Source organism: Dysidea avara, chromosome 12, assembly GCF_963678975.1.
Source record: "Dysidea avara chromosome 12, odDysAvar1.4, whole genome shotgun sequence".
Classification (NCBI taxonomy): domain Eukaryota; kingdom Metazoa; phylum Porifera; class Demospongiae; order Dictyoceratida; family Dysideidae; genus Dysidea; species Dysidea avara.
The window spans coordinates 21,256,454-21,283,136 of record NC_089283.1 but is presented as its reverse complement, the minus strand read 5'-3'; the positions used below and the strand labels follow the sequence as shown (position 1 = coordinate 21,283,136).

Below are 26,683 nucleotides of genomic sequence, written 5' to 3'. Positions count from 1 at the left end.
CATGGCATATGTAGTTCTTCAAACATAAATAGCTACACTTAGTTATATCGGTATATCGTATCGGTATCGTATCGGTATCGTATCGGTTTGAAAATGATTAATCCATATCGTATCGGTATCGGATCGGTTTAATTTTCTTATATCGGTACACCTCTAGTCCTGATAGAGAGGTGCAACTAGGAACTATTCTAACCTATAACAGTCACTGTAAACATCTGGTTGATATATCCTTAGCAATTAAATTCTGTTATCTTGATCAGGTTGGAAACATTGTAAACATTACTAAAAATTCCTTCTTTGATCATATCATATAGTGTATTTATTGAACCTTAACAATTTCTATGCAACACTTGTGAATGATGGGCTTTACAGAAGCTTGTCAATTGTGCTTTGTACGTATTAGTATAGGCACTGTGTAGGCACATTAGTTTGTATGTAATAGCATATTGTTCTCTAAGCAAAATCTACAAAGTTTTGAATCTATAAGTACTATTGTACATGTACACATAACTTTCTGTAAACACAGCATGATACCATACTTTAGTAAATCGCTCATGCATTTTGTTTCATCCTCAGAGAAATATGTCCTTGCAAAGCTAACTTCCTCTAAAGGTATTTTTTAGCTGGCCTTCTTTGAATTATAAGAAATATTCTCTCGTCCAAGCTTCTGTGCAAATAAATGTAGTACTCTGAACAACTGGTGGTAGTGTACATATTTTAGGGACTGGCTGTGGTGTCTTATTTCAGGTGAAGTCATTCCCAGTAATACTGATAGTCCAACAGAGGGACAGGAGAAAACTGACAAGGAGGAAGTTGAAAAAGAAAATAATGAAAATGACGATGACACTCGCTACAGACTGTGTGGAGTTGTGGTGCACAGTGGTGATGGCAATGGAGGCCGTTACTATTCCTTTGCCAGTTACAGGTAACCTGAATAATGGTGTGTTAGGATGCCATGACTTTCTATACATTGGAACCTCAGTTCCAAGCCCTGTACATAGTATAGTAAACTGGCATGTCTAATGTGATAGAACATTTGATTTAAATAAAGCAATTATTGCTGTATTGGTAACTTGAATTCAGTATACAGTAGGTGTCTCAATGACTGCACTGGAGACTGAAAACTATCATAGCCCTTTAGGGCATTGTCTTGACCTTATAAAGCTGGTAGCTACACTATGTACATTAAACACATGAATGAACAATATGTATATATTTTTCTGGATTTTCAAGCTGGCACAATTTAGAGAGCAACCTAATTGTAGTGGCATAGATCTCAGTGTAGAAGGGTGAAATTATGATTTTCCGATTAGTCATTCAGTACGATAGTGCTGTAAAATAGAGATCATGAAGCCATAAACCATACAAGTTAACAAATATAAAATTAATTAGAAATTTTACGTTTGAGTAGGGATCATACTTCAATTTATAAACTTAACAATTCTTCAATGTTACATTTGTGAGTAATGTTTCACTGTCTACTTTTGACCATATAGGTAGGGAGAATTTATTAGCTACATAATAATGATTTTATTCTGTTTGCTATAGACCTCCAAACAGCTCAACACCACATTGGTACAAATTTTATAACAGTGGTGAAGTTACTGAGTGTAAATTGGATAGTGATGAGGTACCTCATGATCATTAGCTGTCAAGATGGTCTACATTGTTACTAATGCACATTAAATACACCTGTAGGAACTAAAGGCTCAATGTTTTGGAGGGGAGTGTAAAGGGGAAGTAATTGATCATGTAATGCAAAGGTACATCTGTCTGTGTGTATGTGTTATTTCAAATTTGTGGTGCACCAATATATTAGAACACAACCACAATATCAACAGCAGAAAAGATGGTGGAGTGCATACCTCTTGTTTTATGAGCGTATCAACAAAGACACGGCAGAAGTTGTTGGTATGTGCCAAGATGTTACATACTGTAGCAGTGATCATGATGCACTGATAAGAGATTTTGCTGATTATCTGATTAGCCGATATTGAAATCATAATATTATAATAGTCGATACCAATAACTGATCCGATATTTATGTTTTCACACGTAAAATTACCACTTTTAAACTTTTTTGTCTTATTTTTATGGAGACAATAGCATCAGGGTCAGTAAAATTAATTGGCTAAATAATCTGCTAATAATTACCAATACTGATATTGCTGAAATTTGGCCAATACAATACACTAATTTCCATTTAATCGGTGCATCACTACTGTAGCATACTACAATATGGTTTACGCTTACAAGTGCTCATGGATAATGGCCATTTAAATGCTTCATGAAAATCTATGTGACCATTTTCCTCTTTGTAATGCTTGTTACATTGTGTTACAAAATAATGTAGACCAATAATGCAATTCACTTACTTTAAATATAAGACTTTGCACAAAAATACAGACAACTGCTAACATTAGCACAATAGCCAGCACTAGAGGTAATTGATGCGTTATCCATGATTTAGTGCTGCTGCGCCAATAGAGAAAGAAACAAGGCACAATTGGAGACAAAAATGCTTGCACTGTATACACAAAAGGCAACCTAAGTGATGTCAAATGGTGAAGAAATCAAGCCCATTGCATTGAGCCACAAATGCATCAGTCGGTCAGTTAACAGTTAGTCAGGAAAACAATCAGGCTAAGGTCCTATCATTTCTTTGCTAGTAGCATGTGTATTGAAAGGTACTGTTTACTAATTGAAGCTATAGATCTGGAAATTTTAATTTGCTTAGTTTATGTGAAACTTACCCTCAATCTTACTGAGGCTAGTGAGCTTTGGTAGAAAACCAAACACCGTGTGTATAAAAGATTATTAATTTAAAAATTACATAGGGTTCCAGCGATAAAATGTAGTGAAACAAGAGATAATGGAAAGTCCCTACTTGGCATTGTAGCAATGTGGGAAAATCCCTAAATTAGCATGTTCTCACCATTTATGCCAAAGTGAAGATTTTTCCACATTGATACAATTCCAAGTAGGGATTTTCCCTCATAGCTACCATCATCTTTTGTGTCACTACTTTTACACATGTGGTTGTGACTACTGTATTAGAGTATCTTAATCTTGCTACAGTACTACACAGTATATTAAACTAGGGAGTGTGGTTTCAGCACTGATATTAGAGTTGTGGTAGTGTATTCTGATCATTTAATGGGGCATTACTCATTGCAATCATTTTATATGCCCTTAGCTGCTGTCTGATACTACCAAAGATACTACAGTCCGTTGGGTGCCTCAAACAGTTTCATGGCATCTGAATATGCTCTTGTAAGGAAAGTGTTGATACGGAAATTAGCACCTTGATATGGTTTCTTGGCATGAAGAAGATAACCATTTAATTGAAGATAAAAGGAGTGGCAAAGTGCAGAAGGCAGACATTCATTGGAGCCACAAAAGGCATATCCCACCAGTGAGTTTGTTGTCATGGTGTAAAATGGTAACTGTGCACAGTTTTGTCTGGCCTCTAGCCTTGCAACTGTGGTCAGTGAAGGGGGAGAGGTACATGAACTGATATACATTACACAATGCACTTAAGCAGTATTTCATGTGAGCCAATGGTTACTGTACAAAATATCAATGAGGAGGTTAGATAAGGATTGATAGATATTTGAATCCTACTGTGTTTTTGCTTTACAATGGTGTGATATTTGTGATGAAAACAACACCATTACGAAGAAATCAGCATTCCAAAAATGACAACACATCAAGTACAGTGAATGTGGGTGTGTACTGTGCAACAGACAAGTGTGTATTTCACAGGAGCCAATAGTAAGAAGAAAATGTCATTTTCACACATTTGTAGCCCTATAATTATTATCCAATTATGTTGTGGAAACTCCCTTGGTGTGGAGAGTTCAGTGACCAACAAGTCAGCGAAGTCACCCTATAGAGGGTTCAGCCACCAGCTAGTCACCTTGCTGAGAATTCAGCTACAAACATATCATCCTGTAAAGAGTTTGGCTACAAACAAGTCACCCCTAGACAGTTCAGATACAAACAAGTCACCCTTTAGAGACTTTTTAAGCCACATTGTAGAGTGTTCAGCTACAAACAAGTCACTGTAGAGACTTTTTAAGCCACCTTGTAGAAAGTTCAGCTAGTAGAGAGTTGAGGTACAAACAAGTTACCTGTATAGAATTTTGCTGCAAACAAGTCACCCTAGAAAAAAGTAGAAAGTTCAAAATCACCCTGTAGAAAGTTAGCTACAAATTAGCCACCCTTTAGAAAATTCCGCTACAAACAAGTCAGCATATAAAGGCACTACAGAGAGACATGAAATGTAGCTGAACTCTCCAAGGGTGACTTGTAATGTAGCTGAATTATCTACTGGGTGACTTGTTACGTAGCTGAACTCTCTACAGGGTGACTTGTAATGTAGCTGGACTCCCTATCGGAAGACTTGTAATGTAGCTGAAGCATATTAAAACATTCTATTGGGAAATGTAAACTGAAGCGGCCTAAACAAAATTTTGCAAAACATCAAGTTTTACTATTACATCTTATGAATTATGTAATAAAATAGCTTAAAATGAACTCCACGTCATTTTGGTATTCATAGCTTAGTCAATCCAGTTGGTTGATAAACCTTGTTGGCAGCCATTATTTCTTCTCCTATGCAAAATACATGGATTTTAAACTAAATACAAAAAATGCAAAAAAGCAACCATTAGCACCCATAATCTCTACAGGACAGTATACAACAAAATAAAGCCCTTGAATTGCTCTACACGATTCCGCCCGAAGTAACACTCTATCATTACCATAGTAACAGTTATTTACTGCTGATTACAACATAATACGCGCCCCCATACAATTTCCTATGGTGAATTTAATTACTTGGGTGGGAAAACCCCAAAAAAGCAACATGTTACCCTCAACCAAATTCGCTAAACTTGGTATCATTCTACGTATCAACACTTGCTGATTAAGAATCCGCCGAAAGTAAGTGTCTAACTAATTGTTGTACGGAGTTACATTGCGAAACATACGAAAAAACTGGTTTTTCCCGCTAAATTATTACGTACCTGAACACATAATCTAGCAATACAAGGCTCTATCCTGCCTTTTCTTAGTTACTTCACAAACTCCTATACATCAGTCGAATCACCATTGACTAAGGATTCTGATGAGCCATATTAGATCTCCGTAAATAAACGTATGCGGAAGGTATGGCGCCGTATTTAGCAGTCGGTATAATTTTCACGTATTTTTTATGTTACGGATTTTTATAATGTATGGTGAAAGTTGACAAATGTTTTGATGTGGTATCTACTGAGTAACTTATTTGTGGATGAACAAACTTCACCCAGTAGAGGGTTCAGTCACCCTGTAGAGAATTCAGTTTCATTTTTCATTCAAGGCTAGTCACAGAGTCGAGAATTCAGCCCACCCTGTACAAGCAGCCAGGGCCGCCCAGAGAAATTAAGGGGCCCAGGGCAAAGAGTTAAAGTGGGGCCCTTGACCCAAGTTGTAAGGTGAAGACCAAAAAAAAAAAAAAAAAAGGTCACAACCTGCTGGCAATGGCAATAACTAATAACTACCCATCACCAACCATATCTCCTTATCTATAAGCTAGCTACACTGCTCCTCTGAAGAATACTGTGACTGCTCTATTAGAGTATTTAGATCTGACTGCTCTATTAGAGTATATCGATCTTTTAAACAGGTATTCAGGGAGCCCTTCATGGGGCTTCCTGGGGCCCCTTTCAGGCTGGGGCCCTGGGCAAAATGCCCCTGTTGCCCCCCCCCCCCCTGTGGGCAGCCCTGCAAGCAGCTACATTTAAATTGCTACATTATAAGTCACTCTGTAGAAAGTTCAGCTACATTACAAGTCACTAGTTTAGTGTGAGCTACAAGCAAGTCTCTTTGTAGAGTATTTACAAGTTACCATTTTGGTACATGATAACATTTCATCACAACTATGTAACTTGAAATAGTTTTTTCCTCTTATTCCTACAGCTAAGGAAAAAACAAGTGTAATGTCAGTCACAAAACTGGTTTTTATGGCCTGTTTTGGACCTATGAATACAAAAAGAAGTGATATCTATACCAAAAACAGCCGAACAGTAAAAAGGGTGTGACCCCAAAAAAGACAGGTTAAAACAATTGTAAAACTAAAGGTGGCAGCCAAGATATGGCAGCAACGATGCTGATGCCAATTGTTTTTCATAATCAGTATCATTGCAGCCATTTCTTGGCCACCCACCTTTGATTTTCCACCATTTTCACCCTTGGGGCTGCACCCTTTTTTCACAGCTCGGTATAAATACATTATAAAATAATTTTTTGTGTTCATTATGTATCACATACGTTGTCAGTAGAATGGTAGTGAATGTCAAACATTAGTTTGGAATAGGAATAGTCATAAATGTTGGATTGGTACTACAAATAACACACACACATTTTATTATATTATAATCTTACATATTATATTATAACTGAAGTTGGAGGACAGCCTGTACCATGCCCAATAAGGAAAGCAGTACAGAAACAGAACTTGGAGTTCCTACATCACAAAGCTCACTTCAATCTACCATACTTCCAGTTCATCAAACAACTACTCAATGTCAATACACAATGTCTACACCAGTGTATGGAGCAGAACAAGAAACTAACTGTAAGATAGTTATTGTCATGCACCATTATCTTAGTTACCTTTAAAATTCCCTTACACAAGAGGTTGAAATGTGACGACTTTGTTGTACTACCTAACACACTAAAATACTCTGAAAGCTTTTCATTCAAATAAACTCTGGTAATGTAGTATAGCCATAAGCAAATAATTTATTTAATATGTCTCTTTCCAAACTGTTGATGGAACCAAAAACACACATCATCTCTTCGCTCCTCATCACTAATCTACTAAAATGTTAGTACTTCAAACTCTTCTTGTCTTTTTTTCTCAAGTATCGTTTTAACATAAATGAGTTTTAGCTTATAGCCAAATTACTGTACAATAAGGTCAGCTTTAGACCAGGTGACTTAAACAGTAATAGGCACTATATACTGTGTAGCTTATTACATCTTTTGAGGTTCTGTTCATTGTGAATGTGCAATAGTTTTCCTCTATTCTGGTGTATGTGCATGTACTTGATATATAAATTTTACGAGTAGGTACCAATTTGTTTTCACTAAATTCACTTGCATGTATCTGTAGAGACTTCATTACCTTGTCTGCAGGAGGAGTGTGAAGAAATTGCTCTTCTCTGTATCAATCTTGGAAGTGAATTTCTGTTCAACTTTGGACTCCGTGTTAAGAAACCACTTTGGTAATGAAATCTGGTGTCTTAATTTACAGTACTTGACTGTCTTTATCCCTATTTCTCTAGTGGACCAGCCAATGAATGGTACGACGCATTACATCCTTACCTCAACTACAGCCACACCATCAGACAATGGTTTGCTCAAAATGTACTCCTAAAACATCCTGAGAGAATACCACAATATTTATTGGAGTGTCCCAGTGCTGAGGTGAGCCTTGCTGTCTAATAAGGTAAATCCAAATGTTTGTATTTGGTGAAATGCATTAAATTTGGCACTTTGAATAGTAGCAGTGGCACAGGGTTTCTATTTGTGGACATGATTCATTTAAAGTAATATAGTACTGACTTCTCTTTGAGATGTTCTTTTGCCTGGGCTCTGTTTAAGGACTTGCAGCAAGTATGTATTCTCCTATCTATGTATCTACGTATCTGTTGTAGGTACGGAACATGTTTTCCAAGTTGTTACTGTACCTGTGTCAGGTCTCCAATGGTGATGGACCATACCCTGTAGTTGGACCAGGAACAAAAGGTGAAGGGAGTCCTACATATTATCATTACACTGGGTTATTAGCACATGTGTCTTACATTAGGTGGTACCAAGTACCTTAGTCAGACCATCCTAGAAATTTTGTTGTCACTGTTGAAGAAGGAGGTACCGAAACATATCAGTCACTTGCTGCAATACTTCCATGTGTTCTTATCTTATGCAATGAAAGGAGCCAGAGAGGTAAATGCATATTGCTATATAACCCCTTATATTTTGGAAACCTTGGGACCATGCTGAAATGTCATTGTTCTGACTTCAGGAGTCTAAATGTGTGCAAATGGTGTCCTGATATCAAAAAGTTCACACTTCAAAGTGTTTGGGTTCCATCATCTTTCATGCACTGTATTTTTCTTAAATCGTGAATGTTTGAGAATGTGTTTTTCTTTTATTCAGAAACGACAGCTGCTACAACTTGGTGTTCCAAGTAGTTTTATAGCATTCTGTCTAAATGAGGGTACAAGGAACCCAGTTCATTCACCTAATATTGACTACACAAAGTTGTATGCTGTTGTGAGCATATTGATACGATGTTTCGACCTCTCAGTTAAACAACAAAGCTCTGTAAAGGTTGATTATTGATGCTTTGGAGCTATACTGGTATTTAGGCCTCTACAGGGAGCTAAAGTGAAGCCTAATCCTATCGCTGATGTTGAGGTACAAGTTCCACTAACTGATGACATCAAACAGTGGATGTTTGAAAGAACTAGGTGAGTTTGTAGTAATGACAGTAAATCTAATGCATCCAAACAGTGAAGAGAATCCCTCCCCCACTAAAAATAATATCATGCTGAAAACAGCATACTGTGATGTTCTTTATGAATGTTTTATAGTATTAGGGTGACTGATATATCAGGGTAATTCAAACACCTATTTTTATTAAAGTGGGCGTGGCTCACAAACAAAGCTGGCCTACTGCAAGACTATAGACTAATTGCACTCAAATGTGTGTGATTACCTATACAAATCACGTATCATGTGTTTTCAATTTTCACTTGAGGTGTTACTGTACGGAGACTTTCCAAGAGATTTCCCTTAAATACATAGGTCACATGATAATTGTCAGTCAGGTGGAACTTATTTAATGCACATGGAGCTTGTGTTGTGACTTTCATTTGAATGATTATGCACATACCATGGTGCAAAAAAGTTTGTAACAGACTGGAATGTGGTTCATGGTTTGCCGGTGACTGTGTATGAGCTTGTGTTGTGGTAACCACAAATAGGCTTAAGCTGTGATGGGTATACTATCCACACACTGATTTTTAACTTAATCCCATAAGCAGTTTGTCCTACAAGTGTGGCAAATAATCCTTCTTTTTTTTTACTAAACTATAAAGCATGCTTGTTACTGATGCTTGGTTTTTGTGTTGTATAACACTAAGACTGCTACTCCAATTGCTTTAAAACTATAGAAAGTCAAGCTACAGTGGTTAACCTATCCTCTTATAACTCATATTTACTCTATATAGGCATGACAACAAATCAAATGATCATTAATAATGGCAACTGTGTACCATATTCAAATCATGCAAACTTGTTTCCTAGAATCATCTTTAAACCCTTCTTACATGTAAAAGATTCCAAGTTAATCGGATAATGCATTTTATAAAGCAGCTCTTGCAAGGCAAAATTAAAATTTTTTTTAAAAAAAACAAAGAAAATAAGCCAATTTTTAACAGCTTATACCTTGAGAATACCTGGAGTGGAGTGACTATGCTCAAATTCAGAATGTGGGGTACTAAAGGTGAAGGGCATTTCCACAGCAAAAATCATATTGTTTAATAAAAGTAGCACAGAGCTATGTTAAGTGCATGCATGAAAATCATGTTTATTGTTCTTCCTGTTAACATACTGGTGTAGCACACCAGCTTCTTTGGCAGCATACCGTTTCTCTTGATCATGTGTATTGATAATGTATGTCTATATAATATATAAACTACACTAGTACTAGTAGGGAAGCTTAGCTGGTGGAAGTGGACACTCTGGACAAAAGCACCAACTTTTTTTTACATACTGCTCAGGTTGGTAGCTTTCAGTTTTTGATAGGAACCAATTCATCCAATCACCCTCAGGCAGTTACTAAAGCATTTAAAGATGGCTGCCATAGATAGTATGGTGGCTTTTTGTTTTTTTCTCCCTTAGGCATTGTTTAAATTATTGATATTAGGCATTAAAGTATGGGGCTTACTTCGTGAAACAACTTGATTTTTATTTGAAGTCAATAGCTTGCTCCGTTGCAGAGTTGTGATCTTTTAATATAAACCAGAAACCTGCCAAACCAGCCCTCCCATGCATTTAATTACAAATACAATGAAGTTTGCTTTTGTTATTAGCGCTTTGATGCCTAATTTCTGATCAGTTTACCATTAAGACATGTTACGGTTAATGTAGACAAATATTTCATGTAGAATGTTACCATAAACACTTATCTGTTTCCATAGAAGCCTAAAAGGAAACATTGAAAATACTCAGTAATGTTCTCAATGGTCTTTTAATCCTTCATATATCATATGTAAAATTACACGCTCTTTATTCATTATCATGATAGCTATGTACTATAAAAAAAACCTGCTTTTCTGCATGAACATTTGCCACCACATCCAGTTTGGCTCTTACATTTATACACTTCAGTACAAGCTTTAGCAGTTATAGGTAGTGTGCTCCACACCGGAATCCAGACATCGTACTCATCAAGTGTCCACCCCCAGCCTTCTGGAGGTGGGATACTTTGTTCACTGACGCACCATATTGCAGCTTAGTATGCCACTCATTTGGTATGCTGCGTCCTGTGTTGGGGTGCCTTCTCCATCATCCTACCCTTGTGGCAAAATAAATCCTTTCTAGCTTTATTCACACATTGTAGCTCACTTGTTTTGTCATACATTATTACTGTAAAATGTTCTAGCAACTTGAAATGTGGAGAATCAATATCTATAATGGATAAAGGGTGGAGTGCCATGTAGGTGAATGCTTGTGTAACATTATCGAAACAATTCCATACCTCCCATGCTGATCTCTTACCATAAAAAGAAGATGACATACCCTGTCATAGTTTACACTTGGACATAGTTGGTTTACTATCTTAGTTTCTGTGTGAATTTTCATCCCAATATAGAGAGGCAATGGAGGTTCTCTCTCCAATGAATGACGACTCATTATTTAAATGTATAAGGTGTAAACGCATGTCACTTCTACGCTGCATATTTCAAAGTGTAGACTACATGGTATTAAGTGAACTGGTAGCCGTGCTTGGCAGCTACATATTAATATGAATGTGTATGGTGCAGGGTGTGTGGGTATGGGTACTAGATGAGGGTGGAGCTACTAGTGCTCTTGCTTTAACTTTTTCTCAAAATTTTCTCCACACAATTGTTGATTTTGTTGTACCAATGATCGACAGCGATTCCGCAGTGCTGTTAAGCACTGCAGATAGCATTTGGCTTCAAGTGCTATGACATCCCCACCCTCCATCCTAACTATCAACTGTGTGTCTTCCAGGTCAACAGCCATCTGTCGTATATTCTGGTCTGCTTCTAGTGTTCTAAACTCATGTAGATGTCCATCATCTTGTTGGCAGAACAAACAAGCCATTTTATCTATTGACCGGCATTGATAGGACTTTACACCTGAAATACTGCTTCCTACAGAATCTTCCTTTGCTTGCATTTGGGAAGCTCTCTTTAATTTCTCACTGCTAAATTTTACATAACAAGACTTATGCCATGCTGCTTGGTTTTGCACTAGTTCTTCCGTTGTAATATCATTACTGAACTTTAGGACAACTGGCAATATTCCAAGTGTTCTGAAAGCACTAACATTAGTGAGAAATGAGCTGTACGATATTGACAGATCCCTGTCTCCTTTTGCATTCAGTGGACATTTCAATGGTTCCTTTATCATTTGCTGACAGATCAGACACATACTCCAATCCATATTTAAAATTTTAGTTCTACTACATCTGTCTATTTGACAACACTATATGAGCTTAATATTAACATACAGATAAGCTATTTACCTTAGAAAGTATTAAAAATCTCAACCCCACAAGTAAAAAGTAGTTGTCAGTGGTAACCGTATGTGTTGTCAATGACAACCATACGTGTGGCTGCTTTACTACAGCTGATTGTTTGCCATTATGTAATATAATATTAATACTGTAATGGGGAAATGCATGGGAAACATATGTTCATTTTGTCTGAATTCATATTTACTTGGTTTCATTATATCAGTACATTAAATGCACAAATAATTCGGAGGCCATATATGTGTAATCTGGTTCCTATCAAAAATTGAAAGGTGATAGGGTAGACAACGTTTGGAGAAAGTTTGGCGCTTTTGTCCGGAATGTCCACATCCCTTCAAAAATTGCCATTAAGCTTCCCTACTATACCTAATGTCTTGGCACATATATAGCCAATTTTTTGCTACAGGTTTTTCTCTCTCAAAAGTAAAATGACACATTTGCAGTGAAAATGTACTTAGAAAGCTTTTCCTACAGTGTAATTTTAGCATAGTTAATAAGTACAAAAATTGTTTAGTCTTGACACTTTTACTGCTGAAATGGATTTATTGTTGAAAACATGGGCCAAAGGTTCATGATTCTAAGGTTTCTGCAGTATAGAGAGGTGCCTTACACAACAGTTAAATTAATAGGGTTTTCTGCATGGGTTTTGAGTATTCATTTGCATTGCCTTACACACAGGAAATTGAATCGGTTCTCAACCTATATCAAGCAAGTGATTGGTGAGAACAGTCAAGCAGAGGGAACTGCAATGTTGTTGAAGGTTTGATATCTGTATGCTTGCAGAACTGTGGTAATTTATCATTTTTCCTTAGCATTGTTGTTGGGAGAATTATCATATCTCCATCATCATACTCAGTGAGCTAATGCAACAGGTAACATATTCTAACATGTCAAGTGTTATTTCTAATTCGTGATGTTATATCTAAGTCTCATGCTATTTTATGATTCTCATCCACTAGTATATCTGCAGGTGTAGGCGACCTCCCTTGTTTCCCTACTTTTTTCTTTGATCCCTTACTTGTTTGTGTATATATGCATTATTATGACTGGTGAACTCTCGTATACTGCATTTTAGAATGATGATGCCAGGAGTGTTGTTTTCCTTCGAATACATGCCCCAACTATCAATTACCGACACAGCAAGGTGGCCATTGCACTTCATTTTCAGTCACGTTCAGCTCATTGCACAGCATTACAAATGAAGAACACTATGAGAAGGACCTCTGCAATCAATCTGTTCACAACAGAAAATTCAGATGATTCCCATTACAAATGTAGGGAAGCCACCATGCAGATCAAGACCTTGTGAAAGATAAATGGACCAATGGAGAACACAGATATGTCCATGAAGCATGCATTGTATGCACTGCGGTATGCCAAAAGCATGTAACAAATACTGCCGAGACGCCATGAAGGTTTTGTGAGGCTGTTTCTCATCAATTTTTTTTGGTGAGGAAGTGAAAACCTCCATGATCCCTATGATAATTCTTATTACAATTTTAAAATCTTTCTAATTCTGTTGGGTATGTTTAATTTTTTTTAATTTTCTTAGATTGCCACAATGCAAACTTTTGATTTACGTCCAATTTTTGATCTATTACAAAACCTGCTATTCCTTGATGACTCATGGCAACTTGCTAGATTTAATGCATTACTCAAAGGTATGTATCATATTAAAATGATGCAGACATGAGTATCACATCTTACAGGAGTACCCAACACAGTTGATGGGATAATGGACATTATTCAACAAGCTAAACAACATCACCAAAAGAGAGCTTACTTGTGCATTAAATTCTTAATGAACATCTTCCACACGTAAGTACTATAGTTACTAGTCTAAGGAGGTCAATCGCAAGTCAAGAGAATTTTGTCATGTTTTGGAAAGTTCAAATTACAAGTTAAAGGCATGCAGCAGTGTTATTAAGTACTAGCACAATCAAGCAAATATCTATGAGCGATTCAGATATTTCTTTCAGCTCTGAAAAGACCACCTCAGAGCAAAGCTTACCTGTGCAGACAAGGTTCATTTAGCCATTAATTCTCACATGCTGACTGCTTTTACCATGTGCTGGCAAAATGGTTTTGCTCACATGGGTATATACATATGGACAAGTAGACATGTACAAGTACATACCACGTGTTCTTATAGAATAATTTTATGAAACCAGGTACATGTCTGGTTTAGTAGCTACTGTAAGCTTGGCTAGGCAGAGAATAAGAATCCTGCATATACTCATCTATTTTAATAAGAATCTTTCGCTCATCACAAGAAGCAAAATGTATAATGGTTTGGCTATTGCTAAACACTTCTTTACCACCTAATCTTCACCTTGGTATTGCAATTACCAGGAATACTTTTCAGTAGTGTCTATATCATGTCCATCCTCCTTTGTAATAAAACATTAATTGCTATGGCTTTTTTTTCCCTACCTATGTCAATAATCTGTTGTATCAGCCTGTGAGTTCAAGGGCCTTTTAATTCAAGTTCTGGTAGTAAGTCTTGATTAAATTTCTTGGAATTAGAGTAAAAGCAATTGTAAAAGCTGTCTCATGCAGTTTCAGATACTCATGAGACAGATCAACTTGCTCTTTAAAAACTACTACCTCCCCTCCATTATGTATATAATATGTATTGTACAGGTCTCAGTTAGCAGTACAGATAGTATATGAAGATGCTAGACTGAAGAAGGCATGGAAGTATGCCCTCCTGTGGTTGAATGGTGAACTAGAAAGGGTAGGTATCAATAGTGTGAAGTACTACAGGCTAGTTACCTTCCCACTAGAAGCCCCATGCCTCTACTACCTCATCACCAGCCCAGAGTAATGAGGTCTCTAAAGGGTAAGGAGACTTTGCTTGTAAATTCTCTTGGTCCAACATTTTGTGCTGCCTTGCAGGTGCCATCTGGAGAGGTCCAATAGTGCTAAAATTACACTGAAAAGGGCTACAGAAATATTCCCTATAGAAGTAAGTTGAAAATGAATTACTTTTCGTGAAGATTTAACCGTAGATAATGTTTGCATGCCTAAAATGTCCATACTGGCAAACCTCATATCGTAAACAAAAAAAATTTGGCACTTAAGTTTTGGTAAGCAAAGCAGATTGACAGACAAAATATTGTCAAGGAATTAAGTTCCATAATTTGAAGTATCCACCTAATATGGCAGTATCATGCTGGCATAACACTGTAGTCTATTATGCTTTATTCTAGAATATTTGACGCAGGCCCATAATTGCTTGATGTGGTCATTATAATAAGACAATATTGAAGTTTTGCTCTATATGTGGTAGTTTGTAAAAATGTTATTGTGTTGTCCACAGGAGGCAGTGATGTCACAGATTAGGAGTTAACAGACCAGATACGTAATTGTAGGGAGCAACATGTGTTATGAAATAAGACTGTTATACTGTTCATCAATAGTAACTGTGTATACTGTAAGTTTGAAGTTTAATATTTTGTTAACAATAGCAGCAATTTGTATCATCTTGTTTGCAAAAAAAAAGATGCAACAAAGAATGTAGCATGGAGTTCCTCAGTCAGTGTGATTTAAAGAACAAACATGGATATTCAGTTATTCACTAATCATGCATGAGCCATGCCAGTACAGGGCATTGTATGCATGGCTGATAGATACTCTAATGGAACAGTCAATCACGTCTATTTTATCTTATACAGCTAATATTGCCCCTGTCCCTTCCCATACCCCTCACTAGTACCTACTCCACTGCTCCTGTAGTTAGTTAGAATTATTTTAGTGATGCTGCATCAGATACAGTTGCAGTAATACCAACTGTGTTTACAATGTATATATGATTGTATGTATTCTTTGGGCTGGTCCCCTGGATGTATCAGACAACTGTCTGTCTGTCCAGTAAATTAAAATAAAATATACAAATAAGTGACAAGCACGCTTATACAAATATAATTTATATCACTGCCCTAGGTTTGAATTTTATCAAAGGAGTGTACACAGCATGCTACTACTTTTGAATATAGCAACTGATTCATTGTGCACTTACTTTCAGGGACTATATATTTGATGTACTGAAAAGAACTTCGCCACAGCAATACAATAATAACTATATGTGACCTAGGCTGGGAAAATCGGTCTTGCAAGAAACACTGGTTTTAAATATTTAGAGTGTCGTGGCTTGCCAATGGTTGAAGGGATGAATTAGGCCAAGTTATGGGCCATCCATGCAGGTCTCAAAACTGGCTAAAATGACAGGAAACTTACAACACAGGTCTTTATTCAGCACCATGGAGCTGTACAGCCACATACAGCCATTCCCAGGCTGACCAGAGCTCCATTAAGGTCCCAGACCACACGTACGGATTGTCACTGTGTTTGGGAAAAGAAGACCACTCAAGTCTAGTTGATTTGATGGCGCACTGTGATATAGTCTATCCATGTCATGGGCGATAAGACCAGTTCAGGTTTTCCCAAATCCAGTCACATGGAAAGTTACTTTAAGTATTTGAGAATTAATACAGAGTAAAAATGTTCAAGTCAGTCCAGAATGGATACACCTTCCAAATAAGTGATTTACCCAGCCATACTTCTTAGTAGTCAATATCACATAGCTGTACATGTATTACCTATCATTTGGATTACTACACATACATACAGTAAATAACATACCTGTGATTACATGTACGTGCTTACAATATACAAACAGTCTATTTACATTGTAATTCTTTCTTCAAAAAGTTTACACAGATATTCATGTCCCATATGTTCTTGTTCTTCTTTCAAAGCTTGTAAAAACTTTTTATGGGTCGCATCATCTTTCTTCCTCAAAAATTCCAAAAGATTAGCTACTCTTTTATGTGAAGTACCACACTGAAGGCTCAACATACTGTACTCTTTATCAGTCATTGTGATGTGCTTCATCAAATATGGAAACAGAGAATCCATGTCAATAGAACTATGTATTTCTGGGGAGAGTTCTTCAATGATGTTCAAAAGTGATTTTGTAGTTGGTAAATCACCTAAAGAACAACACACTTCAGTTCAACAATGTACAAATATACCAGTAAAATCTGGAATGGATTAGTAAAATCTGTAATTTAGGGATGTTAGAGCAGGTCACAAAGACTGGGAGACAACTTTGGAAATAAAAAGCTATGTAGTAAAGTTTGAAGCATACAACAGATACAGATTCCACTCTGGGCTGCAAGAGCATAATTATAATATTATAGCCAGCAGTTTTCAAAGGTGGTTTCCTAGGGAGTCACAGATATGGCAATCCTTAAGGGTGGAGCCACCACAGCTGCTGACAAATTTGAACGTTCAAAAATTCTCATTAGATTTATGATTTTCATGGATATACAGAGCTCCCTCAATTATCCGAACCACTATTATCTGAACACTTGATTATCAGAACAGTAAAAATGACTGCTCTATTAGAGTATTTTGTCTAAAACGTACATTCTATTACAGTATTTGAACAAGGCTCTGTATAAAAATGAATAGGCTTTGATTATCTGAGCACATATTGGTCCCAAGGGGATTGGATAATTGAGAGAGTACTGTAACAACATTTTCAATAAATGCTTAATGTTTATGAGATATATAAACATCATGCAGTGCATCAGTGGAAATCCAGCATATTTGAAAATAAAAACTTCAAGATCTAGTTACCATTCTTGTTGTCCTACATTTACACTCTTTTACTTTTACCTGTTTTAATATGGTCTCTGTGACTGTTCTAATACAGTAGTTTGACTTAAAATTAATTTTATTTGGCTGCTCCTTAATCTGTTAAGATTTCTTCCTTCTCCCTTTATCTACTTCTGAAATCCAATGCAAGTTTCCTGTTAGATACACTACACTGCATTATTTTTATCTATTTCTGTACCATTCTGCTATCAAACTGTAATAGTTTGGTGTTTTTGCCCATGAGCTCAAACTTTAAAGGAGGTATCTAGAATCCCAGGAAACCTTCTTTATGCCCCCGTGAAGGGTCAGGGTGACATGCTCTCACAAAAGTTTCAGATATACTATTTTCACTGCGTAGTTACAAAGTGATTGTCCTATTAGAGTAGTTGACTGCTCTATTAAAGTAAAGCGTCTTAATTATATAGTTTTCTGGAACATAGTTATGTACGCAGTACTTAGCTACACCACTGTCAGTCTTGTGATGCCCAACCCCAAATAAGGGTCTGGGGAAACTGTGCTCAAAATGTTTGAGTTCTGGAATGTTTATTGGATGATAATTATTGTTATGTAAGTAGCATCTATGGCTAATGGATAGTTACTTCCAGCAACCTTACCACTAAAATTGTGGACCTGTAATTTCTGTTGGACTGCAATGTTGTACAAATAAAGTAACACTATCAGGTTGTTACTGCTGTAAGCAGATTTAATAAAATCGATGTTATCATAACATAAATGTATACATAATCTGATCTGATTGGAGGCACCAACATTCTGATAGCACCAAACTTTTAGGACTGGTACACAGTTTCCACAAGACCCTTTCCTTTGGGTCGGGTGCTACAAGACTACATCATTATTAACAAATATAGTTTGGTCTGCATATGTGTACTGGCGTAGTGAAGTAATTGAAATGCCAAGGGTACATTGCAATTTGAGAAGCTGCCAATGAAAGAGATTGATATAATATTCTAATAAAACAGTCAGAGTTATATGAAGCCAAGATCACTAATCCATTATATGGCTGTCTCAGCAACAACCCACCTAGTTCACAAAAGCATGCATTTTGAGAAAAAAAATGATGGAATAATGCATATTACAAAGAAAAAAATACAAGTTTTAATCAAACCATTACTTGGGAAAGCAATTACTCAGCTATCCGAACCCCTTGGGACCAGGGGTGATCCATAAGTCTGAAAAGTCTGTATCTCTGAAACTGTGTATAAATAGCCTTAATTTTTTTTAAATATCAGTATTTTCAACTACCCTAATAGAACAGTCAACACTCTAATAGAGCAGTCATTTCTTTTTTTCCCCAGGCCAGATGGACTGCCCTTGCCTACCACCCCCAGCACTAGCTGTCAAGTGCTGGACAGCTAGAGGGTACCAGCTACTGAAACTTCAATCAAGTCATATCTGTAGTTCGGTTAACCCAGAATCCGGATAAGTGGGGGTCCAGATAACTGAGGTTCCACTGTAAGTCTCAAGTTGATTAAAGTTATACACCATCGTATTCACCTGCTCATGGAGAGTTCAGATATCTTCTAGTAGCCCAAGCAATATTTCTGTCACATGTGTTTGTATACAATGTGGTAGATATTATTGTCAATTCGTCATATAACTACAGGTATACCTTAATTTGTTTGTCACTTCATCATAGTAAACATTTTAAGCCAAATCCCAACTCTGTAGACCAATGCAAACAGAAGTTATGACTGCGAGCTGTAGTTTAGAAACTGAACAAATTGATTTCTTTGCTCTTCCTAATGTCTACCACTATGATTCCAAAACTCACTAAAATAGGCACAAATTGGATAGCCCATTTCATGTAAATGATACTGAGAAAATAAAAAGAAATTTCCAAGTTGTGCAAACTAGGTGGGTTTTGCTGAGACGGTCACTTGAAATTAAACTACCTTGCTTTGTTACCAAATCACCAAATTTAAATTGCTTTTGCAACACCCACAATTACATTAAATGTGTCTAAAAGTATTTAGCATTATAGCAACATCAATTTCTAACTTTTTAAAAGCATTGCTAACTCTTTCAGCAAAGATCTGGAATGGTAAGATTCATCTGTAAAACAATATTGTGGAGTGATTGTTATCCACTGCTATAGCTAACAAACAGACATTACCTATACACACTGTAACTATAAGTTACCAAGCCCTAGAATTTTAAACATGCAAGATACAGTAACAGCAACAACTATGTTGCATATATAATACAACTATTTGGACTTGTTTTTGTGACTGCAGAACAACAGCTGTTCTTGGGTGCATGTGGTCCATGATAGCATCAAAGTTTTACAAAAAAAATGCTGCCAAAAAACTAGACCAACAAATTATTATTATTTCAACATAAGAAATTAAACTATTAGGGCTTGTGAAAGTGATTTTTAATTTACTGTTTGTATTGAACTAACTCTTGCTATTATCCTCCAAGCTTTATCAAGGCCATTATCTGCATCACTTGCCAAAAAACACATCCACAGAGGATACAGCATTATTATGCCCCATAATTATGCTGTATCATGCAGCAGAAAAACATGGTAGTGACAGCTTCCTGGAGCGTGAGCAATGTACAGGCTGGCTTACCTGTGTCAGGTAGTGTTCACCTGCCTCAAACTACACCATATGGAGTATGGAAAACCCAGGAAATGCTAGCTAGCATGTCTCACAGATTATTACAACTCCACTCCACAGTGCAATAAACAAAATGTGTCTGCTAATATGCTCTTAGCATTGACATAATCCTTTCCCTGCAGGGTACAGGATGAATCTACAGGAGAGTGAAAATTACTTTATCTATCTCAGTCAAAGCTTTGTCTTAGCACTTCTAAGTACACAATTGCTACACTCCCAAGACACAACTTGCACAAGCTAAACATAATGTGAACCAGTCTGAGAAAACAGTCTTATTGCCCATGTCAGCAAATTCGATTTTCCCCCAGAATACAAAGCTACATGAATAAACTATTTAATTTCACAATCAAAAATCTGAGTAGTCTGCTTTTGCCGGCTGCTTTTCCTAAGCCCAGTTGCGATCTGTATGTGCGGTGTGGGGCCTTAATGTAGCTCTGGTCAGCCTGAGGATGGCTGTACAGCTCAGTGGTGTTGAATAAAGACCTGTGCTGTGAATTTCCTTTCATTTAAGCCAGTTTTGAGACCTGAATGGCCCACAACTTAGCCTAATTCATCCCTACACCTTCCTTTTCAATATTTTAAGCCTCTCTCGGTTTAAAATGGCAGGAAATTTAGCTGTTGGCTACTTGCACAGTGGACATTCTGGAAGATAAGGAATTGGTGCAAAACGTGTGAAAATTTGGTACACACAGCTTCAACCATTGGCGAGCTACATACAACACACTAAATACTTAAAACCCGCATTTTCTCGATACTGTTAAATGAGCAATAAGTAGGTCACATACATGAAAGGCTTCACGTTCACTTTTATGTTGCAAGAATAGTTTTATGACCTCAAAAAATAGGTATTCAAAAACTTGAATGACTATATCCTGTGACTTTAATGTGGTTTCAATGCCATATGGAAACTGTTAAACTGTTATGTAAGCATTTTAAACAAGTTATTCAATTCTTGTTGAATATTAGTTGTAGGTGGTATTGAGATCCATTGACTAATACACTGTATCCTTTTCATTAGACAATCATAATCTACATCTAGTGCAAAAAAATGCAAGTGACCATGCAGATATTTTTCATCATCAAAATTAATTGGAACAAATTATTTGCTTTTAATTTAGCTACTATTCTTGGTGATGCAAATGCACCCTGAACTGTAATCAAGATAAGTAGTTTGCCACCACACCCTTTTATTAGCACCCATTGTGAATGGGTGCATATAATCTAAAAATCGATTAAGTGTGATTGATTGAGGGTGACAAGCTGACCATGCAACAACACAATTAATGTGCGTAACAGAATTAGCTGACCTGCTGCAGACAGTGATGATGTTGGCTGTTGTCTGTTAGGTGGTTGTGCTGCTGGATGAGACTGAGTTTCTGCAACAGATGACTTTACCTCTGATTCTGTAGCCCCCTTTTCAGGTGGTGAAGCACTGATAAGCGCACGTATATCCTTGGCTAACTTTCCAACTACCATGTCACTTTCGTCTATACTGAACTGTTCTATCACTCGAATGAATTCTTCAAACTGGTCAGGTATCTGTGCTTTTAAACCGCCCTCCATTCCATCAAGCATCACTTTCACCTTTTCACTCTCAACGGAAGTGGCGTCCATTCTCTTTTTCAAGTTCCCAGAAAGGACTCCTGCTGAAACGAGCTCAGGAAGGAGGTCGTTAATCGGAAGAGCTTTTATCAATTTGGCGTATGACTTCTTGAATGCTTCATAATGCACGTTACGCAATGGTGTTTTCTCTGACATTGTGACTCCGTCCTTTCACGTACATCACGCGATAACTAGCGCAATTAAAAAGAATCTAGTTTGGTGCCGCCCGCCCCTTTGTAACGCATCAGTAGATATCTACTATCAAGTATATACTATGTACAACTAGATAGTGAAATCAAAGGTGGCAGTGGCAGCTAAGAAATGGCAGTGATGGTACATTAATGGCAAAAAATTAGATAGTGTAATTCAAATTCATAATAGTGGTATGCTCTGTGTTGTAGTCATTTAGTTTTGTTTTTTTTTCCCTCTGTGTTGTAGTCATTTAGTATACTTCTGAAGTATGCATATCATACTAAGTGACCACAGGGAACATACCATCAATGTACAGTGTATAGCTATGGAGATGCACACTTTGGAGTGGCTTAGTCACAATGAATGAAATTTGCATGTCCATGCACATCTGAAGCACTGTTAAGTGAAAATTGTCATTTTCTTATATTGATACGCTTTAGTTTTTGCTGTAGCTTAAATGTTTAGCTTGTTGTACAATAATAATAACACCAATAATAGTAATAGTACCAGTAGTACTGTCATCACTTCTTGTACTTTGCTTTGTTGTACTATCTTCTTACTTTCGTCCTCCTTAACCTCATCTTCATTTTCACTCGTGTTCTCCTCCATCACAACTTTTACCTGGCTTTCACAGTTCCCTTTAAGCGACAATTTGTTATTGGCAATGCGAAAATACTCCAAAACAGCTGCATCGTAGTAACTTGTAGTAGTACCATCAATATCCTTTGCTTTTAATACATTAAATGCAATTGACGTGACAAATTTTACTCCAGCTTCCTTTTGGCCACTGCTGCTACTTGGATCACGATTAAATTTGCAAGTTTTACCACCGCATGTTAGTGATTTGGGTTGATCCGGGTTGTCATCAACAAATCTATATTGTCCATGTACACGTTGTCCCTTGTCAATATAACACAATGTGTACTCTTCAGATTTACCAAATGTTACTCGGTTATCGTTTGCTCCCATAACAGCACTGTATTCTCGCTCTTGAGTTAAGAATCTCCAGCAACAGCCTGCACACCTTAAATCATATTTATTTTTAGTGCACCACTCTTCTAAAAAATTTTTGTCAAGTGACTTTTTCAAGAGTTTTCGCTTTTTACTAATCTGTTTCTGACATTCATCAATCTTTTCATGGAGGGTCAGAACACTTTCCTGGAAGGTACGATTCTGTTGTTCCTCAGTTTCCTCCTTTTTTTTTTTTTTTTTTTTTTCCCGGGCTTGATGGACTGCCCATAAATGGCCTGTGCTGGACAAACCGGGACTTTCTCCGGAACTGTGATTGGCTTGTCCCGCAGCTGAGCACTCTCCATTTTCAATGCCGAAATCCATCCTTGGAGAAATTGAACATGTTCCTCGTAGGTTTGAAGCAATCTTTTCCTCAGTCCCTCACGACTTTCCTCAAGTTTCTTAATTAAATTCTGGAGGCGATCGTCTAGCCTTTCCTTTTCATTGCGCAGTAGCTTTGCGTTTTCCATGTCTATACAACTCAAGATACAACTTTCTTTCCAACCTACTTCGCTTTTTTTACTAGATGGACGACCGATTAGGTGAACAGGTAACTTGACAGGAATGCAGAGTAGGGTGCGATGCTGGATCGTGCAGTTTGCACAGTGCCGATCCTTTTCTGTAATGTCGGCTGCCATCATGAATCGTCGGGAAGGATAAATCTCTCTTATTTGGGAACGCTAAAATCACCGCTACAAAGTAATAACTTAGATCGTGTCCGCCTTAAAATTTAAAGCAAAAGTCACGTGCGGTAAGTTTTTGGAAGACAGATTCGATTGGTTGAAATCTTGTGCACGTGCTTATTTCTGTGTGCGGCTGTACTAATTAAAAGAGGCGGCCGCGCCAGACTACTAACTACCTAGTGTGGACATTTTCTCCTAGTTAGGTAGTACCTTCTATTATTTACTCTTGGTAGTACGCTATGCATACAATACAACTAATCCCTAGCCTATTATACAATAAATTGCTATACTCTAATACCAGAGTTCCGGCCTGACTCCATACCTGCAAAGCAGATTATGTATGGTACAGTGGGTTGTGCACGTGGCCGTCACTGATTACGTGCCACGGTTTGTTCAAGACTGCTTAAGCGGACCACCAGTGTTGGGAGTAACGCGTTACGTAATATTATTACTTTTGTGGTAACAAAGTAATATAACGAAATACGCTATGAAAACAGGTAATATAACGCAAGATACTTTACTTACAAACGTAACGCGTTACCTATTAAAGTAATATAATTACTGTAACGAGTCTAATATGACGCAATATTATTACTAAAAGTAACGAAGTTACTAATCTCGTTAGTAATCCTCTGAGTAACGCCTAACCACAACGAAGTAACGAGGCCTACTGAATGAAGCTTATTCACTAGCTTCTTACTTATAACCAAGATTTGCACATTGTCCAACAACACAATCATGTCACGTGATAAGGTGGTAGTTTCACACGTGACAGCTTAAGGCTGTGGACACAAAGTAATATAATATGTAATATTATTATAGTTACTTTATTTTATTGGTAATATGTAACTGTAACTAAATAGTTCTGTTGCAAGTAGTATGTAATATGTAACTAGTTACTTTTACAAAGTAACTTGCCCAACACTGCGGACCACTTTATTTCAAATATCATTGACAATAAACAAAATACGTTTGTTTGCATAATTATGAATAGTTATCAGTAAATAGCGACTAGCGAGCCCAATTATCTGATAGCTACAGCATTAGAACACTCTAATAAAAAGTCCACCAGTTTTGTAGTCCATTAACTGTAATTACCACCAAACAAATTCAGGTTTTGGGCATTACTTATACTGCTATTTTATAGTATAAATTATAAGCTCAGTTTAAGAGTATGGAAGTTAAAAATCACATGTTTGCAGCCTTCACCGACACATCACTGAATTCACACCCAACACTTACATTATGGTGATCATGATGGATTTGATGATTCATAAGTGATTTGTATTCCATCTGGTAGTGTGGATCATTTTCTAATCATTAAGTCAACATTGCATGGTATATGCCATAAAAGCTGAGAAACACTTTAACAAGGTCGAGAAGTTGGGTGGTACAGTATAACTGTTATATACTTGTTTTAAAGACACACAAAACTATCAAAACACCATTTCTGTGTGTAAAGCACACTTCATTTTTTACAGTGCAACAGGGAAATTTTTCGTATTCAACACTCTGAGATTAAATCTGAGGGAATTGTCACAGGGGCCAAAGTGTGCAACGTGACATTCAGGGGAGGATCTAGGATTTATAAAAGGGGGGGGGGGGGGGGGGGGGCTAACTCAAGGTACTAATCTCTTGGGTAGAGGTGTGCGAAGCACACTTCCATGCCCCCCAGGAAATTTTTGAAAAATAGATGCAATTTGGAGACATTTCCAAATAAAATTCATAATATTTTCTGCCTGTAGATATTTTATATACTGCCTTTAGATTATAGGTATGGCTCTCTGAAGCATTTTGCTAATGGAAAAGTTTGGGTAGGTATACAGACAATGAAGTACATGATGCACCCTCTAACACTGAATAGGTGCATGTTAGAATAATAATGTTGAAAGTGGAAAATTTTGAAATTTGAATAATACAAGATTGAATCTGAGAGCATTTTCAATGGAAATTGTGTACCTGAATTAAGTATTGACATACATATTAACTACACGAGTAGATGAATGAAGCCCTTTAAACAGACCAATGCACTTCATTGTATGTATAGGTGCAGGCAGATATGGAAAAATTCCATAACAGAACCAACTATATGCTTCCAGTGAATGTTCTATTAGACTTGTAGAGGTTTGACATTATCTTTGTAAGCCTTTCACACATATAATTATGTCATTTCTAAATCAGCTCATATAGAGCCTGAGGTATAGAGTCTGTAACTGGTGAGTCTGTCAGAACACATGTAGGGCCATGATAGCAATGGGTAACCAGTGATGATCAACTTGCCATGTATATAGTGATATCATTGAATAATGTATGTAGAATCTGATAATGAGATATTCCATTGTCCATCCTGAAGCATAAACTTTACATATACAAACTTGCAACACAACTAAAGACCATACACTGTAAATTCAGAAGTGTGATGTTCATACTGATGGTATGACTCCTGTGGTCGCTTAGTGTGATGCTCATACTTCAGAAGTATGACGACTACACTAAGTGACCGCAGGAGTCATTTGTATAGCTACTTGCATGTGCTAGAAGGCCTAAAACGGAATTTACTATAATTTTACTGTAGACTTGCTACTTTTGCTATCACCACTCTGCAGCATTGCTATGCACAAGGGTAAGAATTGTATAAGTGTTGTAGAGCAGTAGTGAAGAAGACATCATAGTAACAACTGAATTCAATTAAATAATTCAATTAAAGTGCATGAGCCATTATGTGCTCTCGTATGCCCATTTTAAGCCTCTAGATCTGCATGGCTATAGGCGACACAATGCCTTCCAGAAAGCTGCAAGGCCACTGGAGGCTTACATTCTGAAAACAGAGTTTATAATATTCCAGTTTCTAACATAGTATGTATACAACATTTATCCGATGGTTAGTTACTTAGGTGGCCTTCTCAAACAACAACACTTTATCAGCATCCAGGACAATAGAAAACCTGTTCAGACTGATGAACTATAAGATCAGAGTTATATGAAAGGAACACTTGCTATAAATATCTGGACATTACAAGTAGAGCAATTATGGAATGTGTCTGCATGAT

General features: G+C 37.0%; 2 protein-coding genes across 7 annotated transcripts in view; one reads left to right on the top strand and one right to left on the bottom strand.

Annotated features, from left to right (window-relative positions):
* LOC136240375 (ubiquitin carboxyl-terminal hydrolase 9X-like) overlaps positions 1-15,368 on the top strand; it is a 77,759-nt gene extending 62,391 nt beyond the window's left edge. For 4 of the 5 annotated variants that reach the window (XM_066031334.1, XM_066031335.1, XM_066031333.1 and 1 more), the window contains 19 exons: positions 748-925; positions 1,549-1,630; positions 1,699-1,763; positions 1,820-1,911; positions 6,450-6,622; positions 7,186-7,274; positions 7,335-7,476; positions 7,707-7,797; positions 7,859-7,995; positions 8,209-8,382; positions 8,431-8,522; positions 12,518-12,599; positions 12,652-12,711; positions 13,392-13,500; positions 13,549-13,657; positions 14,483-14,576; positions 14,626-14,681; positions 14,738-14,807; positions 15,162-15,368. In XM_066031334.1, the coding sequence (XP_065887406.1) occupies positions 748-925; positions 1,549-1,630; positions 1,699-1,763; positions 1,820-1,911; positions 6,450-6,622; positions 7,186-7,274; positions 7,335-7,476; positions 7,707-7,797; positions 7,859-7,995; positions 8,209-8,382; positions 8,431-8,522; positions 12,518-12,599; positions 12,652-12,711; positions 13,392-13,500; positions 13,549-13,657; positions 14,483-14,576; positions 14,626-14,681; positions 14,738-14,807; positions 15,162-15,191 (1,925 nt within the window). In that variant the 3' untranslated portion in view covers positions 15,192-15,368. Of the gene's footprint in view, positions 1-747; positions 926-1,548; positions 1,631-1,698; positions 1,764-1,819; positions 1,912-6,449; positions 6,623-7,185; positions 7,275-7,334; positions 7,477-7,706; positions 7,798-7,858; positions 7,996-8,208; positions 8,383-8,430; positions 8,523-12,517; positions 12,600-12,651; positions 12,712-13,391; positions 13,501-13,548; positions 13,658-14,482; positions 14,577-14,625; positions 14,682-14,737; positions 14,808-15,161 lie in introns of those variants that run through there. The other variant, XR_010693781.1, reaches the window with a different exon arrangement.
* A 1,060-nt stretch (positions 15,369-16,428) lies between these two features.
* On the bottom strand, positions 16,429-21,937 carry LOC136240374 (uncharacterized). Of its 2 annotated transcripts, XM_066031331.1 has the most exons (3): positions 21,453-21,937; positions 19,523-19,576; positions 16,429-16,833 (listed from the first exon to the last, which is right to left on the bottom strand). In XM_066031331.1, the coding sequence occupies exons 1-3, from the start codon at positions 21,901-21,903 to the stop codon at positions 16,526-16,528; spliced, it is 813 nt and encodes a 270-aa protein (XP_065887403.1). In that variant the 5' UTR covers positions 21,904-21,937; the 3' UTR covers positions 16,429-16,525. The 2 variants fall into 2 exon arrangements, with proteins under 2 accessions (XP_065887403.1, XP_065887404.1); XM_066031332.1 differs by lacking the exon at positions 19,523-19,576.
* Positions 21,938-26,683: the final 4,746 nt, after the last annotated feature.